At 52.1% G+C, this 17,984-nt stretch overlaps 1 protein-coding gene across 1 annotated transcript in view; it reads right to left on the bottom strand.

Annotated features, from left to right (window-relative positions):
- The window catches only part of RASSF5 (Ras association domain family member 5), a 71,587-nt gene extending 57,063 nt beyond the window's left edge, over positions 1-14,524 (bottom strand). Inside the window, exon 1 of the mRNA XM_036861887.1 lies at positions 14,004-14,524. Coding sequence (XP_036717782.1) covers positions 14,004-14,469 — 466 coding nt within the window. The 5' untranslated portion in view covers positions 14,470-14,524. The remainder of the gene's footprint in view (positions 1-14,003) is intronic.
- Positions 14,525-17,984: the final 3,460 nt, after the last annotated feature.

Genomic DNA, 17,984 nt, shown 5'->3' with positions numbered 1-17,984 from the left:
TCGACAGGTGTGCAGATGTGAAGGCACACACAGGTGCGTGTGCACAGGTACGCCCGATCCGAGTGCCGGGAGGTCACAAGAGGCCAGGAGCAGAGAGGTTCAGTCCTTTATGGGACAGCCAGGCGGCTGCATCCAACTGGTTTTTCCACACCTGCTCTGATGTCATTTGATTTCAGAGTGCCAATCATCAACTGAACATCAACCAACCGGGTGAAAGGAGACTTTTGCAGGAGGAGAAAAGTAAATAGATGACGTCTGAGGCCTTCTCTGCAGAAGACATACAAAGGCTTCTTTACAGCTGTATCCCTCTAACCAGGACCACCAGAGACTTCTGGAGAGAGCCAGGCCTGTGTCCCAATGACCCCCGAGCAGCCTTTTTAAATGATATATGCCTTGCTCCTTGGCAGCATGCTTGCTTAGCTCCTAATGATGCCCGGTGGGCTAATCCAACCCCTGCCTGTTAATTAAGTGGCATGGTAAACTCAATGATAGGAATTTTTCCAGAGAATGTGTTTTAGAGTTTGTGCTCTAGAGTTTTGTGCTCCTCCTCTATTCCCGCCTGGGCAAACCTTCAAACCCTATCTCTTTCATTGAGATGGGGGCAGCCCGCCTTGGCCCAGGTAAGATGGAAGAGCAGACAGCATGCTGGGGGCTTGCACGGATGACCCAGTGTGAGCCATCGTTAGAAGTCTTTCTGGGAGCAGCTGCCGATGAGGGGCTGGCTCTGGGACCAGCATCATGTCGAATGGTTTCCGTCAATGTCACGTTTAACACACATGACACCTGCTTGAGATGGGGATTCTTTGCTCCATTTTACAACGGGAAAAACTAAGGCTCAGAGAGGTTAATCTGTACAAGGAAGGCCCTACCACCTGGCATCCAAAGTCCAGGCTCAAGCTGCTCTGGCTCATTTGCAGCAACATGGATGGGCCTAGAGATTATCATACTAAGTGAAGTAAGTCAGAAAGAGAAAGACAACTACCATATGATATCACTTATATGTGGAATCTAAAATACGACACAAATGAATATATCTATGAAACAAAAATAGACTCACAAATACAGAGAACGGACTTGTGGATGCCAAGGGGGAGGGAAGGTGAGGGAAGGGAGGATTGGGAGTTTGGGGTTAGCAGATGCAAACTAGTATATATGGAATAGATAAACAACAAGGTCCTACTGTATAGCACATGGAACTATATTCAATATCCTGTGATAAACCATAGTGGAAAAGAATACGAAAAAGAATATATATATATATATATATATATATATATATATATATATATATATGTATGTATAACTGAGTCACTTTGCTGTACAGCAGAAATTAACACAACATTGTAAATCAACTATACTTCAATAAAATTTTTTTTAAAATTTGGCCTGGCTCCAAGCCCATTCTCTTAAATGCTACATTACAGGTCGCTCACAGAGCTACTGCAGAGTCCACGGGCCACAGTCTACCACTCCCATCATCTTTGAGCATCCTGTCTCACCCCTCCCCTTCCAATCAATTCAACCCAAATGCTAACACAAGTTAAACGAGCAGTAGCCGCAGTGCAGTATTTGCCCAGACCTTAATGCTGCCACTCCAGGCCTGATTGATTTCATTAAATCTATAACTCCTTGGGCTAAAGAGCAAGGAGCAAGGAAATGCTCTGTTGAATAATTCTTAAGGAGGAACAGAGGGGAGAGGATGGACACGAAGACGCGAGTGAACATTAAATCGAGGAACTCAGTCTCCAGCTGTCCTCTGCGTGAGGGGCACAGTATGTATTAGGCTATTGATGAGGATAAATTATTCAGGCTGGCTAAACAGTATTTGTCTCCAAATGGGGATTAGATCTAGTGGAAGTGAAATTCCCACCTTTCAAGATGTAAAACTGTAATCAAGAAAATTATATTTTCCGCAGTTAAAGATCATATTGCCTTTCAAATTCTGCTTTCACAAACTTAACCCAGAGATGACTTTTTAGTTTAGTTCCATCCCTAAGACTCAGTGTTGGGACCCACCCAAATGCCCACCTGTCCCCGAATGTGTGTGAGAACAGCATGGAGACAAATGGGGCAGGGGCCCAAGGAAAGCTGATGTGCTCCAAAGATCCAGCCATCAAAGAGAAGCAGCTAGAGGCCAGTTAAGATGAGGAGAACCCGGCAGTGAGGGGTTCCAGGTCTGACTGTGCAGCTCTAAGCCTTAGCCAGGGGCCTGACTTCTTGGGGCCATCTCATTTGTGAAATAGAATAACCCCTTTCCCACCCCTAACATACAGAGATCTGGAGGGAATAAATGATATTTAAAACAAACAAAAAACCCAAACAAACACAAATCCCTTGGATCTTTAGCAGAAGAGCGCTGCAGAAATAGAAGATGCTGTAGCTAGTCTGATCCAGCAGGAAGAACGCTAGGCTGGAAGGCAGGCGCCCGAGACCCTGGTCCTGGAGCTATCACCAACTTTTGTTGGCCTCAGCCTCCTTCGTTTGAAAAAAAGGAGTAGATGACCTCAGATTCTATGAAAATTGAATTGCTACAGTCTCTCCTCCTCATCTTTCACTCAGCCCACACTGTCCCGTTATCCTTCCCCAGCAAGGACTGTTCTCACCCTAATTAGTGCTCCGGGAAGGAAGCTGCAGCCCGGTCACTGCCTGAGGCTGGAGCTCCTGTCCAGCTGTGTTCCGCCTGCAGCCTCTGTAGCCCCACACAGTCTGCTTGTGTCCCCCCCCATAGGCAGCTCCACTAACCATGCAGATGAGATGCCTTTGCCTAGGAAACTTCACTGCTCCGGGGGCCTCGGAAGGCTGACTCAGCAGCTTCGCAAGGTGTGATGCCCCTGGGAGCTACAGGATGGGCAGAATGGAAAAGAGTGGCCACCCCAGATGCCCATCTATATTCTGCCTGCTCAGGGACCAGATTAGGATGACTGATCAGCCCTAATTCTCAGTCAAGGAAAGGCTGTTAAAGCCCACAGCCAACACGGGCTTCTGAAGTTCCACCTAAACCTGGCAGGGTGGCAGCACCTGAGCTTTGGGCCTGGGGAGTCAGGAGGGCCAAGAAGCGGTGCTGAGCTCAGCATTAAATACCGGGCTGCCAGGGGTCTCCTGCACTGCCTTGCCCATGGGAGAGGCCACTAGGCAGGCCTGGCCTCCGAACCCAAGCCCCCCCTGAGCACCCCCAGCTGGAATGACTTAGACCTACCTCGAGGAAGCCGGGCCTCAGGGTGGAACCTCTGGAGGGCCTGGAGCTTTACGGATCCCAAATGACTCTTAGGGAGCCTGCGGAAGAGGCGCTGGAGCCGTGAGGTGACCGTTCCGAAGCAGGTAGAGGCCGCCTTCTCAGCCCGGCCCTCGGTCATCCCGCTGGGCTACGGGATATCAATAGCTTCTCTCCAGGCCTGGCATCAGGGACAGAGTGACGAAGCGGGGAATCACTGGCCCCGGGAGGACTCCGGGCCTCGTGTGAGCCAGGCTTTGCTCAAATCAGCCCAGCCTCCTTGTTCCTCCGAAGGAAGTCACGGGCACTGGGGACCCCGGGCCGGCACCAGCCCAGCCTGCCCGATGCCTTCTCTTCCCAGCTGAGGTCCTATCCCCTCCACCTCCCCCAACGGAAAACTTTCTATTCCTGGGGCTTTTAGCTTGATAAGATAAACATGCCCCCACCAAACAGGCTGCAGAAAGAGCCTGCCCTGGGCCTCACTTCTCAGGAGCGCCTGTGAGTCTGAAAATCAATGTCTCCAAAGTTTCAACAGACGATAGAAGCGATCCGTTACCTCACGCTGGTGCCTGGCCCAGGAACTCGTTAATGGATTTCTTTGGGGATGTCGGATTAATAATGCTTTACCAGCTGTACAGGCTCCCAAGGGACAACCGGACTAATTCACATCCTCCTATGCTAAGCCCAGGGTGGGGGAAGAACTTTCAGCTGCCCAGGCCCATAGGAAGTGGTGCTGCCTTAAGAGGGTCAGACCATTTATCTGAGAGCAGATACCTGCGCAGAGAAGAGGCGACAGGAGTAGGAGGAAGAAAGAGAAGAGAAGAAAAGAATAGCGTCTCTCATGAAGAGGGCAGAAAGGTTGTTCTCTTGCCCTAACATGGGGCTCACAGGGTGTCCCCTAAACAGTGACTCCCAGAAGCAACCAAGTCCTGGTGGGGAAGTTCCCAGAGGCCCTGTCACCCAGGCCGAGACGGGCGATTGGCGCTAGACAGGCAGCAAAGCCTTCCAGGAAAACCGCTGAAGAGGGGAGCCTGCTCCCACGCTGCCCAGAGACTCCAAAAGTCACCTGCCCACTGCCAGCGGGGCCAGCTTCAGAGGAAGCAGTGGTGCTGTCCTTTAACTACAGGCAAGGCACCACAGAGGACCGACGAAGCTGCATTGACACCTCTGGGGGCTGGTCACCTAGTGCTGGGTCCAGAAGGTGAACACTCACGAGTTCAGATGTGAGCCCTGCTGGTCCTCGTGCAGCTGCGAACCTGCTTCCACCATTTCGTGCTGTGGTTCCTCCCCAGGCCACAGAGAATGTTGAATGGCATCACATCCCAGAGGCCCGGCCCTCAGGCCACTGAGAGAAGAAAATGGTAGAACAAACCCAAGCTGCACTTGACCTTCCAAATAGGCTCCCCTATCATCTGCCCCCTCACAGGATCTCTGGCCGGGAGGCCCCAGCTAGATCACGCCTCCCTGCTGAGGCCCTCAGTCCTTGGTGCAGTAACAATAAAGCACACTGTTTACAAGTCATCTATTTAATAGAGAGATGCCCCCAAATGCCCCCTTCCTCGGGCTGGGACACTGGTTCTTTCTCCCTAATGCTTCCTTGGAGGGGGACTGAGCTGCCAGTGGTCTGTTATGTGATCGTCTAGCTTATCCAGGAGCTCTGCATAGACAAGGCTTGTGAGTCCAAGTCCTGAGATGACACCGGGGCCGCCATGTGAAGCTGGGAGCCCAGATTCCTGGCCCCACTGGGACATGAGATCTTCACGAGGGCCCAGGTACTCCCACGTGGTTGAGCACAGGCAAGGGTGGCATTCCCACTCCCATGCTCAGAGAGGAGGACACGCACATGCTGGGAAACTTTAAATCATGAGTCATGTGTCATGGGGGAAAATCCCTCCTGAATGCCCCACTTGGGCTGGAGGATACACTGATCTCACTTCTCCTTTTCCTCATCACAGGGATGATTTTGTGGACAGGCTAAGCCATTGGGGAAGCCAGCAGGAAAGAACTGGCTGAGAATCCAGATGGGGCTTTGGGAGGTTCTAGAATCTTCACTCCTGACCTTTAGAAAACCTGGATAGATTTTCTACTGTAGGGATATTTCAGGAGGAACACAGTGACCTCCTGCTGCCCCAACATCTAAGCACTGACCCTCTGACCTCCATGCTGAAAAGAGAGTCCAGCCAAGGCGAACCTACCTTGAAGAAACAGGCTTCATCATCTTAAGTGCTGGGGTTACAACATATTCTCACCTTGAAACCCTATTCATATAAAGGTCCTTCCAGATTGCTTTTTAAAACACTCATCACTAGAATAGACATTTACAGAGGGTATGCTCAACCCCTTTTTCTAAAAACTCTCAAGTTACAGCTGGAATCTTTTGTTCCATTTGAATAGTAAGGCATCTCTGAGGTTCTTTTTTGGATTTTTAATACTTTCCTCAGTTGCAGAAAGGACATAATTGTTTCAACAGAAACCACAAAACCTTCAGTTTCTATTCAACTTGAATGGAAAAAACAGCTTCCTCCAAGTCAGCAAGAAAAGTAAGTGACGGTACCCAAATGTGAGCCTGACCTGGAGGCACACAGGGTTGGGGTGGCAGTGGGGGGCTTTCCCCAGATTTGCTGTCCCCCGCTCGGCCACACCACTGCCGGGGACAGGGCGGAGGGCCATCATGCAAACCTCAGTTTATTTTCCAGTCCCGATCCAACTCTTCTGCCCCGTAGCTGTCCCCTTTGAGACACAACCTAATTTTTCTTTGGTTCATGGTGAGTCCTGTGTCATGAACCCTGGGTCCTGACAAGGAGGATCTTTTCAGTTCCAGGAAAAGGTCTTCAACCTGCATTTCCACGCCCACCTCCCCTACACACACCTAATACCGATGGGTGGGGTGGGGAGGGGACAGACACACTTGATTCTTTCCTCTTATGATTTAAGAAAAACTTCACCTTTTGTTTCAAGACCTCATGATTTACACATGCGGAAAACCTATTTAAAAACCAAACATGGAAAACAGGCTGAAGTGCCGCCAGCTCTCAGTTGTCCAGGACCTGACTGATCCTCTAGCTTGCACGCGGCTTACCCGCCCCTTGGCTCACCCTCCTCTTTTTCTGTACCTCTTTTTATGGACATTTCAGCGTTCGTTGGCAGAAGGGAGGCAGATGAATGAGGAAACTCCACTAACTTGCATATTCAATGGCATTAGCTCACAGGGCAAAATGCTATGTTGGGTTCTGGTGCTGATTTTGCTGCTAATGATCCAGGTCATCGCAGAGAAGTCACTGACTCCCTGAATGCTCGGTCTCCTCATCTGTGAGATGGCCATGACCCACCCAGCCCTGCCTGCCTCACAAGGGCGCTGCGGGGCTCAGCAGAGCCAGCAGGCAAGAAAGCACTTTAGATACAGCCAAGTCATCTCTGAGATAAAAGTCATCTCTGTTCCCATAACTTATTGGCCATTCTCAGTATTTCTTGTTCCACATGAATATCTCCATCCTTGCGGGCTCACAGAACACCAATTTGTATCTTCAGCAAACACGACAATTCTTTCCCAGATCCAGCATCCGGTAGAAACAAAACATAAAAGGATAAAGAACAAAATGGGCAAGGAACATCGCTCTTCTTTCAAGGCTGACTTTCGTGACCCTCTGGTCTGATTTCGGAAAGGTTCATGTAAGCCACATTTTCATGTTCTAGCAGCCCTAGCCAACAGCCACTGCAGACATCTGGGTGAGATCTGCTCTGCCCTGGAAATGTTTGTTCAAGAAACAGGGAGGGGGAGCAGAAGGTGGCGTGCAGGCCCTCCGCTGAAGGGTAAACATGACCCCGTCTCGCTGTGGTCACAGGTGAGGGACATACCCAGTCACCTGCCTGCCCGCCCAGTGATACACAGGAACTGACTGAACATTCCAACACCACCCTTCTTACCAACCTTCAGCACAGTGTCGCTCGTGCTTTCTTTCCCCCGATGCCCTCAATGAGGCTAGGGCAATAGGGGTGGGTAGGAATATCCTGAAGAAAATCTGGGAAGCACTACAGCAACCAGGGGTCACAGACTCCTCAGCTAGGACAGAGTACTGTCCACCAGCAGGCTGGGCACAGGGCAACTGTGCCAGTACAGACCCCTGCTGCTCTTCCTCCTTCCTCTCCAAAAAGGCAAAAAAGAACCAAATGTCGGACTTCCCTGGTGGTACAGTGGTTGAGAATCCGCCTGCCAATGCAGGGGACACGGGTTCGAGCCCTGGGCCAGGAAGATCCCACATGCCGTGGAGCAACTAAGCCCGTGCGCCACAACTACCGAGCCTGCGCTGTAGAGCCCACGAGCCACAACTACTGAGCCCGCGTGCCACAACTACTGAAGCCCGCACGCCTAGAGCCCGTGCTCCGCAATGAGAAGCCACCGCAATGAGAAGCCCGCGCACTGCAATGAAGAGTAGCCCCCACTCGCCGCAACTAGAGAAAGCCCGTGTGCAGCAGCAAAGACCCAACACAGCCAAATATAAATAAATAAAATAAATAAATTTATATTAAAAAAAAAAGAACCAAATGTCACAGCTTTCCTCATGGGTGCATCTCTCAAGAATGTTCTCCATGCCAGGAACCACGGGCGGGCTAGAACAGGCCCTGCATGAACTTATTGGCCACTTTGGCCAACACCACCACTACACCGTGGAGAATTCTCGGGGTCCATCAGGCTCTGCCCATGTCTCCTCGGCATGGTGTTGGGGTGCCTCAAAGAACACCCAAATATCACCCCCCTAGGTCTGAGTCAAGACAGTCTTGACCTTGGAGTGGCACTCCCTGTGACTCCTCCCTGGCACCGATTCTATTCCACTTCAACCAGGGAACCAAGCCTGCTGCCCTGCCTGACATCATCACCTCGGCCTCCTTGCTCATTCCCCAAAGCCTAAAAGCTGGCTCTGCTCTCCTCCTAGCCCCGAGATCCAGCCCTGAAGATGTAGAGAAACTTGCCAAAACTCTTGGAAAAAAACCGAAAGTGACTAAATGCATAGCTATCTCCCCAGTCAGGGCTGGCCTTCCCAGGGTCAGCTGCCTCCACCACTTCCCGACCCAGCCAGGGGAGAGCCGAACAGAGCCTGCGGGAGGAGTGGGTGGCAGAGTGGGACAAGGCCCTCTGGAGAGTCAGAAAGCATCCTGCCACGGGCACCGGCAGATCTGCAAGCCCATGGTGGGTGAGAGGACTACACGAGCTGGTGCTGCTGGAAGCCGGGGTGGCGGCAGGGGGAATGGTCTGTCTGCATGCTTTGCACGCCCACAAATACTCACCTGCCCAAGAATACTCACCTTGTTGTTAGAGGAATGCGAACAGGAAGGGCCTCTGGTCAGGCCAGAGATGTGTTTCCAGCTTCCTCATCAGCCTTAATGGCACCCCAGCAGGCAGGGCAAGAGCAGCAAGCAGCTCCTTCCACGGGGAGACTGAGGGGTGCGGGGTGGGTGTCGGGAGCCAGCTAGGGCCCTGTGGGAGAGCACCTGGGAAGCAAGACCCAGGATGCTCCCACGGCCAGCCCAGCGGGGGGCTGCCTCTGTCCCAGAGATGCTGGGCACGGACCAAAGGAGGGAAATGGCTTGACAGCCCGAGATCTCGGTCAGAGGCCATCTTCAAGGCCAGTCGGGTTTGCCCAACATGAAGGTCTAACCTTCCCCTGCCCCTAGCCAGATGGACGGGCGACTCCTTCTCTCCACGTGAGACCTCGGCAGAAGCCTCCCTGCATTCTGACCCCATGAATCTGTTCTGAGGACGAGCGTGGCAGCAGTATGCAAACTCTTTGGGCTCCTCAGAGAAAAGGCACCGTGGACCTGTGAAGAATTCTTCCCATGCTCATTCTCAGAGCTAGGCTGGGTCTGCCCTGAGCCTCAGCGGCTCTGCTGAGCCTTTGGCCCCTGTCACCACGCAGAAGCCGGCTTCCTGAGGCAGGAGGGTCACCTCACCAGCTAGGAAGGGCTCTTCGGCTGGGCTGGGGGCTCTCTTTTCCCTGTCACGCAGGGCCTACCTGCCAGGCTTGGCAGCAGCTGAATTCACTGGTAAACTTGGGGAAGAGAGAGAGGGTACTGGATCAAACCCGCAGTGCTGAGGGGAGATGTCAATTTACTTCCACCTAATAACTCTGCAGGATCAGCAGGAGAACACACACGTTCATTACCAAGTCTAATTAGGCGGGCAGACAAGTGGCATTAATCATTTTTGACTGTACCTGGGATTCGAGCCCCTCTTACTCGAATAAGTAATTTTCTGAATAATCAGAAAATTTCATGCTCTGATGAATAGGGGGAAAAAAATTAAACCCACATTTAATCCTTTCACTTTCATCTTTTGAAAATACAGGAAGCAGGGAGGAGAGGAAACAGACTAACAGCTTGGGGAGCTCAAATGGCCTCTGCCAAAGCATTCCAGGTCCTTTCTCTGTCCTCCCTTGTCCCCCCGCAACCCACTCCACTAGGACGTTCCCCAAGAAAAAAACCCCAATCAGAGCCAGGGACAGGGGAGGGATGGGGGATTCCACCATCTCTAACAAGAAAACATCCATTTCAGGGCTTAATTTTCCTAACCTCCAAAGCCAAACATGGGCCTGAATTAATGAAAATACTTCAAGTCAGATACTTCAGTGCTACCTAGTATCCTGGACAAATAAAACACTTTCCAAGTGCCCAAGGTTCCCGGGTCTGCCACAGGGAGACTCAATGTCCGTGTCCCCGTAACCTCTCCTACAAAGAACCCATGACAGGGCGTGGGTTTGTAGGAGCCTGTGGCTGTCACATGCGTGGGTCCAGTCTGTGCAGAGAGGTGGGTTAAGCTCAACCATTGATGCAGCGACGAGACAGAGCTAGAAAGGCTGGACAAGGGGCTCTGTGAGATACCAGCCTCGCTCACCAAGAAGGTCCCTGTCCCCATCCCTGCAGGCTCCATGGCAAACACCTCATACTCACACCATAATTCAAGTCTATCACAGGAGGGGAAGGTCAGGATGATGAACCCCCGGGTCCCCCTTCCACCCTATAATCCCAATCACATAACACTTCACAGCTCTGATCGGCACCCTCCAAAGAGGACTGACTCCACTAGCAACATGCAAGGCATGTCTAAGCATCCTGCCCTGAATGTTGAGTTGGACTTAGCTTTCCCCATTTTCCAGACCATTCCTTGATCCAGGATGGCTAACATACCCACCAAAATGTGATGAAAAGTAAAAGGTCAACTCCATGTGCCTTCTACAGAAGAAAGGGTCCACAACCTGTAAGGGACATTCCCTGAGAACAAAGCCAAAGGGCAGCCTGTGAGAGTTTTAAGGGTTGTTTGCTATTGACTGTTCCCTCCTGGAAGGCTGGAAATGGGCTCTCACTGCTGCAACTGCCTCCATCCCAAGACACACACACACACACACACACACACACACACACACACACACAAATTCATACAATCTACCTCTCTCTCCCCCTCCCAATCCCCACTGGATTTCCTTCTCTATCTAACAAACATGACTTCTTTAATCCTGGAAATGAATATTAACTTTGAACTTTTCCTGTTCGCAAATCCAGCACTAACCAGAGCTCAGTTACAGACCTTGAAGTAGCGGTAAGTTTAAGTTACAGGGATTTTCACTAAAAAGGCAGGCAGACAGTGGGAAGACAGTTTTCTAAAAGCTTCCCTTATTAAAAGCCCATTTTGCCAACACGGCTCCCACCCAGTGTCAGCCTCCTGCTCAGACAGATGTCATTTATATACCCGCTGCCCTTCTGCTTGTTTCCAAGAGCAGGGAGATTTAATGGTAAAAACAGGCGACCACCCTCATCAACCACTACTTACTGAGACTGTGCTGTGCTGGGGGCAAGTGGTACAAAGGCAAGGCGCCTGGGTCTTTGTGACCTCTAAGCCACGGGCACCCTGTGAGGACGCCTGTCAGCCCCAGCAGGCAGGAGCGGCATTGCGAGAGGACGATTAGTGCCCACACTGCCTGGGGTGCTCAAGGCACCTTCTTTCCCACTCAGCTCAGCAACCAAGCAGAGGTGGAAAACTGTACTCACTGCTTGGAAAGGTGATCCTAAAGAAGTGTCAGGAGCCCAAATTGTTACAGCTGTTTGATGAGAGGGGATAATAACACTCATATTGCATTAAACATTTATATTGCCTTCTGCCAGGCACTGTTCTAAGCCCTTTCCATACATTAATTCATTTAATTCTCACATTAACACGATCGTGAAGGTAATGTTATCATCCCCATTATTATTTTTTTTTTTTGGGGGTGGGGAGCGAGGCTAGGCTTGTGGGATCTTAGTTCCCCGACCAGGGATCGAACCCATTTCCCCTGCAGTGGAAGCGCAGAGTCCTAACCACTGGCCCGCCAGGGAATTCCCTATCATCCCCACTTTTTAAAACAAGGAAGCAGAACACAGAGGTGCCCAGGGTAACACAGAGACCAAGACGCAGAGTCAGGATTCAAACCTACGTCTCTGGTTTCAGGCCGTTCGCTTAGGCACTGCAGAGTATTGCCTTTCAAAAGTCATGTTTTTGACCCTTGCTTTTCGAAACAAAGATAAAACAAACCAACCCCACCATGGAATTAGAACTTCAGCTGAAAGAAAGATGATTGGTGAGTTTGGCGGGCTGTGTCTCTACCTGCCAGCCATCAGAACATTTCTCAACTGTTCCCATCCAGCCACAGGTCCACAGTTAAATATTAATAACAACAAACAGAAGCTCCTCTCTATAGCCCCTTGATTCCAACTCTGCTCCCTCTCTGGTGTTCAGACATCCCTGGTTGGTATTAACCCACCTGGCCGGGGACCACCAAGTCACACACAAAGTCAGAGGACATGCCCGTGCACCTGGTGCTTCCGGCCACCAGAAACTGTCTAATGTGAAGTGGGCATAAATTCATTTAATCATGGAGAATCACGCATATTCACATACAAACACACACACGGACACCGTTATCAACAACACCCCCCCCAAATCATAAAACTATAGGCCAAATAGTCCCCCAATGTCTTTTTCGCTCTTGCTTGTAAAATTTTTTTTTTCCCTCGTGGCGCGTCATGCGGGATCTTAGTTCCCCAACCAGGAATCGAACCCGTTCCCCCTGCAGTGGAAGCTCGGAGTCCTGACCACTGGATGGCCAGGGAATTCCCCCAATGTCTTAATACAAACTAGAATTCCAATGAAGCGGCTTGCCCAGGATTCTGGCACATTAAAACCCATTACAACGAGGATACTGACTCTCCCTGTGTTGACGGGGTTGGTGGATGCAGTAAAGCACCCCAGGACCCTTGAGAGGGCAAAAGCTGCCAACACATCTGTGGGAAAGTTGCATTTGATTCTACTGAAGGTCAGGGACATTTGCCAAGTGACAGCAGCCCTTCCACCCATGTCACACATCTCTATATCTTTTGCCCTTCCCTTTTTAATTAGCACCCGAACTGAGTTCAGGTGGTGGAGGGAGCAGCACCCACTTTCCCCTCCAATCTTCCTCTTCCACTTGACCCTGGCTTAGAGTCTGAGCTCTCCTTCCCCGAAGCCAGCTGCAGTGGGAGGCACACTGCACAGCCTTGGCTGTGGACCACAGAGAGAGGCAAGGTCGGGTTTTCCTGATGTGGAGGTAATTGCTGCTGTACAATGCTGGAGCTGGGTGGGAGATGTGGGGCTGTTGTCATGCGGGAAGAGGCTTTGCTGAAAGATGCAAGCCACAAGCCATTTCCAGGGATGCTTTCTAGAGGTTGTGCCATTGTCTGTGCTTTGTGCTTCAGATATTTAAACTATCTGTATAAACACATAAACACATGGGTATGGATATCCTCTGCCAAAAATGGTAACAGCAAATATGGGGTGGGGTGGGGTGGGGGGTAGGAAGAGGATATCTTTAAAGAAATACACACACCTAACTGTCGGAAGAGAAAAATAATAAACCCTCAAGAAGACCGCAAATTTGCTCAGAAAATCTATACACTGGATGCCCTGTGTTTTAGTCAGGCTTTGAGAAGAGTCTGGCTCAGGAGGAGACTGGAGGGACCTGAGAACTCTGGGGAGGAAGGGACAGGGCAGGTAGTTGGGTCATTTTTGAGCATGATGACTGGTGCAGTGACCTAGGAGGAGGAGGAGGCAGGGCACAGCCAAACATCAGAGCAGAGTCCAAAGGTCTGAGGGGCCAGAGGTGGAAGGCAGGAGAGGGCACAGATCCAGGGTCACCTCAGGCTCTTTCAACCTCATAGCCCGTTTCCATCCAAAGCCTAACCAGATCTCCTCCCTATCTCAACAGGTCGCCCTGGAGGAGGGGTGTACCACAGGCAGGCGTGTACCATGGGCCTGTACCATAGGCAGACACATAAGTCATTTTGCCATTACCCTAATAAGCACGGGTCAAATGGTCACCTCAATACCAGCCTTACAACCCACTCACAAGAACCTACAACAAAAGCAAGAAGGTGCATGGGAGACTAGGCAATGACCTGGTAGCTTCAGGTATCGACCCCAACCTACGTGTGTGTGTTTGTGTGTGTACGTATGTGTCCGGGGAGGAGCGAGGCGTGCACCTGTCAGGGGAAGAGGTATTTGTTAAAGACCGCATAAGCATACCTGGGCAGTAGGCAGTCACTAAAGGATACCGGGCAGGGGACTAAGGCGCAGAGCGTCTCCAGGACTTACCTATCTCAGTTAAAGTCGAGGTCTCCCCTGGAGCCAGAGAGGGCAGTGCCCCCTCTCTGCCTGCCTCAGTCCCCTCGCAGTTGCTCGCCCGTGGACTGCGGTCTTCCCGTGCGCCCCTCCCCACCCTGCCCTCACACTCACTAGCGCAGCGCAGCGCCTGACGCAGCACCTCTCGTCCGCACAGGTCACACCAGCCCCAGCCGCTCCGCAGCTCCAGTTCGGTGAAGCAGTGCCCCTCGCCTCGCTCCGCCGGGACGCGGGGATCCTGCGGCTGCTCGAAGATGCTCCGCACGTCTCGGGGCCGGGGCGCTCCAGGCCGCCGCCGCAGTCTCTGCTGCAGACCAGGCCGGAGCGCGCGAGCGGGTCGGGAAGCCCGAGGCTGTGGCTCCAAGTCCCCCCGGGCAGCCCTTCTGGCACCGCGTCCCTCGTGCGCCCCGGGCGCAGTGGAGAGGGGCGCGGGGGCGCAGCGGCGCGAGGACCGGCCCGGGGGCGGCGGTGGCGGCGGCGGCGGCTTGGGGCCGCTCAGGCTCTGTAGATAGCGCGGCGGTTCTGGGTCCAAGAGTAGCCGGTACGGGCGCTGCCCGATGGCCGGGGACGCCATGGCCATGCCTGGCTAGCGGCTGCGGCGGCGGCGGCAGCTCTCGACGTCGGCGCTGCTCCCGAGTCCGCCTCGAGAGAAGGGAGGCCCTAGACCAGCGCGCCTTTAAAGGGACCGCAGCCTGCAGGGCGGGGCGGGGGCGGGGAGACTTCGGAGAGGCAGGAAGGAAGACCCGAAGGAACAACCGACCCGACCAAGTGGCAGGGGTGGCGGCGGGGGGCGTCTGAGCGAGTGTGGATTTAGGGGAGTCTTCAGGAAGCTGGGGCAGCTGAAGGACTGCGTATGGGAAAGGCTCTATACAGGACAACTCAGAAGAGGCATTCTGTTGGGGGTCACCTGCCTTCAGCCCTGCCTCCTTCCCTCTCCCATCATTTCCCCCAACACCAGATCCCCCGCATCCCGCACCCCAACACGCCCAGAGGAGGGATCGGGCCGGAGGGAAGGCTTTAGGAGCTAGCTGAGGATGGGGTCTAGAGAGATTTCCACCGGCTGATTGTCCGCCCGCCACCCTCCCGGTTTTCACGCCGACCGGAGGGATTTGTTCCCCTGCTCTTCCCCTCTCCGCCGTCCACCGTCCCCTTGCGCGCAGAGCCAGGTGTGGGTAAGGGATGCCCGGCTCCGGCTCGCGGGCCCGCAGCAGCTCAGAATCCCGTTGGCGCGGAGGGACGCGCGGCGGGGAACGCTTGCCGCGCTGATGGCGAGAAGCCGCCTCCGCGACGCTCAAGGCTGTCCGCGCGCCACTTTCACTCTGGTTGGATTTCCCCTCTCTCAGCAGCCCTGTCGGGTAGGATAGTCCTTTCCCGGAAGACTGGAGTTATAGTGGTCCTGGGTCCTAGATTCTGAGAACGCTCCAGCGCGCCTGGGTTGGGAGAGCTTTTCTTCCTAAGTCAAACCCGCCTCTCCCCATAGCTGTTCTACTCATTAATGTGGAAATACAACCACCATCACCACCCCCGACCGCAAAAAGCCCTATTTTGTATCCGGTATGGACAGCTCACCTGTGGGGCCCAAAGAGAGATCCCCATCTATCAGTTCCAGATCCAGGGTAACCTGGATCTGGAAGCTTCATAACCTCCCCCCTCCTCTCGAGTTTAATGTTCTGCTGTCACCGCCTTGAAAGCCTTAATAATTTTTGAACAAAAGGGCAGCATTTCTTTTAGCACTGGGTCCCACGCATTGCGTAACCCGTCCTGACCATCTCTCATAGATGGGGAAAGGGGACTGCTGGATCTTTGAACCTGTGTGTCCCGTCACAGACCTGCTGTATGACCCTGGACCCTTTCTAGCTTCTACAGTTTCCTTAGCTGTAAGTTGGTCTGGGAGTGGGGAGACAGGTAGATGCTTTTCCCATCCTCTCCGGTTCCACCACTCTGATTCAGTGATCACTGCCTGTCCTCTCAAAACTTGGGGTTCAGTTTGGTTGATTTAGCAAGAAGTCACCAGCAAATCAACTTTGGAAATACGCAGCCTAAATTCTAGACCTGAGTTGCTCCCTGCTCTTCCCAGGCCAGAGATGGGTCTCCCCCTAGTGTCTCCTAGGGGAATCTTCACTTTTGCTTTTCGATTTCCCCTTGGAGGTAATTTTTAGGTAATTCCTAAAATTTCAAGGGTCCAGTGGTCAGGGAATTCCAAGCTTGCTTTGGCCCATGGCTTCTCCCTCACGGTGGTGACAATCATGGAATCCTCTGGTCCCCTGGGTCTCACCAGAGGCTGGAGCTTCTCACCTCATGAGGTGGCTTCTGGGTACTTGAGAAGAATGACCCCCAGGAGCCAATAGCACAGTGCTAAGAAGCAGAAGGAGTTGAGATGGGGGAGTGTGAGCCAGAGCCACGCCCTCCGCTCTCCTCCTCCACTTCTCCTCTCCCCTGTCTGAACCTTGCTTTCTCTACATCAGTGGTTTGCGAAAGCCACTGTGCATCGCAATTACCTGGAGGGCTTGTTAAATCACAGATTACCGGGCTCCACCCCCTGAGTTTCTGAGTCAGTTTGTCTGGAGCTGAGGTTTGAGATTTTGCATTTTTTTCTTTTCCATTATGGTTTATTACAGGATGTTGAATATAGTTCCCTGTGCTATAGAATGGGACCTTGTTGTTTATCCATTCTATATATAATAGTTTGAGATTTTCCATTTTTAACAAGTTCCCAGGCGGTGTTGATGCTGCTGGTCCAAGGACCCCACTACTTTAGATTTGGTGATAAGAGAATGGGCTTCTCTGCTCTTTGCTCCACAGAGCAGGTGAAGTTCAGTGGGACACAACTGAGAAAAACGCAATGGGGTGTTATTCTACAATGCTTTCTGCTGAACGTTGAAAAAGGAAAGCACAATTTGCCTTTGTGGTCTCTTTTTCCCATCTCTCCCGCTTCTTCTGCAAGCACTTTTGTTGCAGAAACCTGTATTGCATATAAATATTTGCTTGTATCCACTCTCTGTTATCCATCCATCTACACAGACTTGAGACTTGTTCGGAGATCACTCCCTCCAACTTTGGGAGAGCAGTGATCTGGGTGAGGTCCAGGGTGTGGACCAAGCTTGTGCTCTGGTGACAGCTTGGTGTGGCAAGAAGAAGGGACCTGGCAAAGAGTGCATCACTGGAAGGCCAGTTTTGAAATGCCATTTGTGAAATTGCCAACAATCGCCATCTCTGTCCTGCATCCCCCTCCCCCAAGCATGAGTTTGGGCAGCCCAGCCCAGATTCCCAGGAGAGGGAGGCTCATGGGATGAGTGTCTCCTCTGGCCCTGGGAAACTGAGGACCATCTGGAATAGTCAGGCATAAACCCCTTTGCCCAGTTGCCTGAGCTGTACAGAAAAATGCTCTGGTTTTGTTTTCCTGCTCCAGCCCTGATTTAGAGGAGTAATAGGAGCTGCTGTCAGCACTGCAGAGGGGAGGAGATAGAGCAGGGCCAGAGCCCTACATTTGGCTTCTGGGATGGGAATGGAGATGAAAATGGAGATAACATAACTCCATGTAACCAATCCAAAAAGTTTATCAAGTTTATCTTAAGGTTCATCTCCCTGAGCCAAGCAATTGAGGTCGGAGAGGCAGCTGCCTTTTCTGAACCCCAGCAGGAGGCTCTCTGCTTGGAACTTGCCTCTTCTGATGTCATCTTTCCCAGCCCAGTCTCCCTCTTCCCTGAAAGAGCATCCTCTCCCACCCCCCCACCCCCACACACACGCAACCCATTCCTCCTTCATCAGGGAAGAAGTACTAAATAAACTCCAGTCTTATTGTAGGGTTAGGACCTGGGATAATGTCTGATGGTTGAACTTCAGAATTGCTTGGATTAGTCTTTGGTCATGCAGGCCATGGGGTGAGACCACAGCGTCTGCTAAGATACCTCCACTGGGAATGTTTTCCCCTTGTTAGCAGATCCTCTTGGCTCAGAGCCATTGATTTTTTTCTGTTTGTGACTCACTCCCAGAAGAGTGGGTGTGTTGTGTTTTTTTTTTTTGACCAAAGGGAAGGATGATGACAGTGAGTTTGAGTGTGTGGTCAGTGTGTGAGGTCACTTCAGAGGTGGCCCC

This window comes from Balaenoptera musculus, chromosome 1 (genome assembly GCF_009873245.2).
Source record: "Balaenoptera musculus isolate JJ_BM4_2016_0621 chromosome 1, mBalMus1.pri.v3, whole genome shotgun sequence".
Taxonomy (NCBI): Eukaryota; Metazoa; Chordata; class Mammalia; order Artiodactyla; family Balaenopteridae; genus Balaenoptera; species Balaenoptera musculus.
This window is presented reverse-complemented; position numbering and strand designations above follow the sequence as displayed.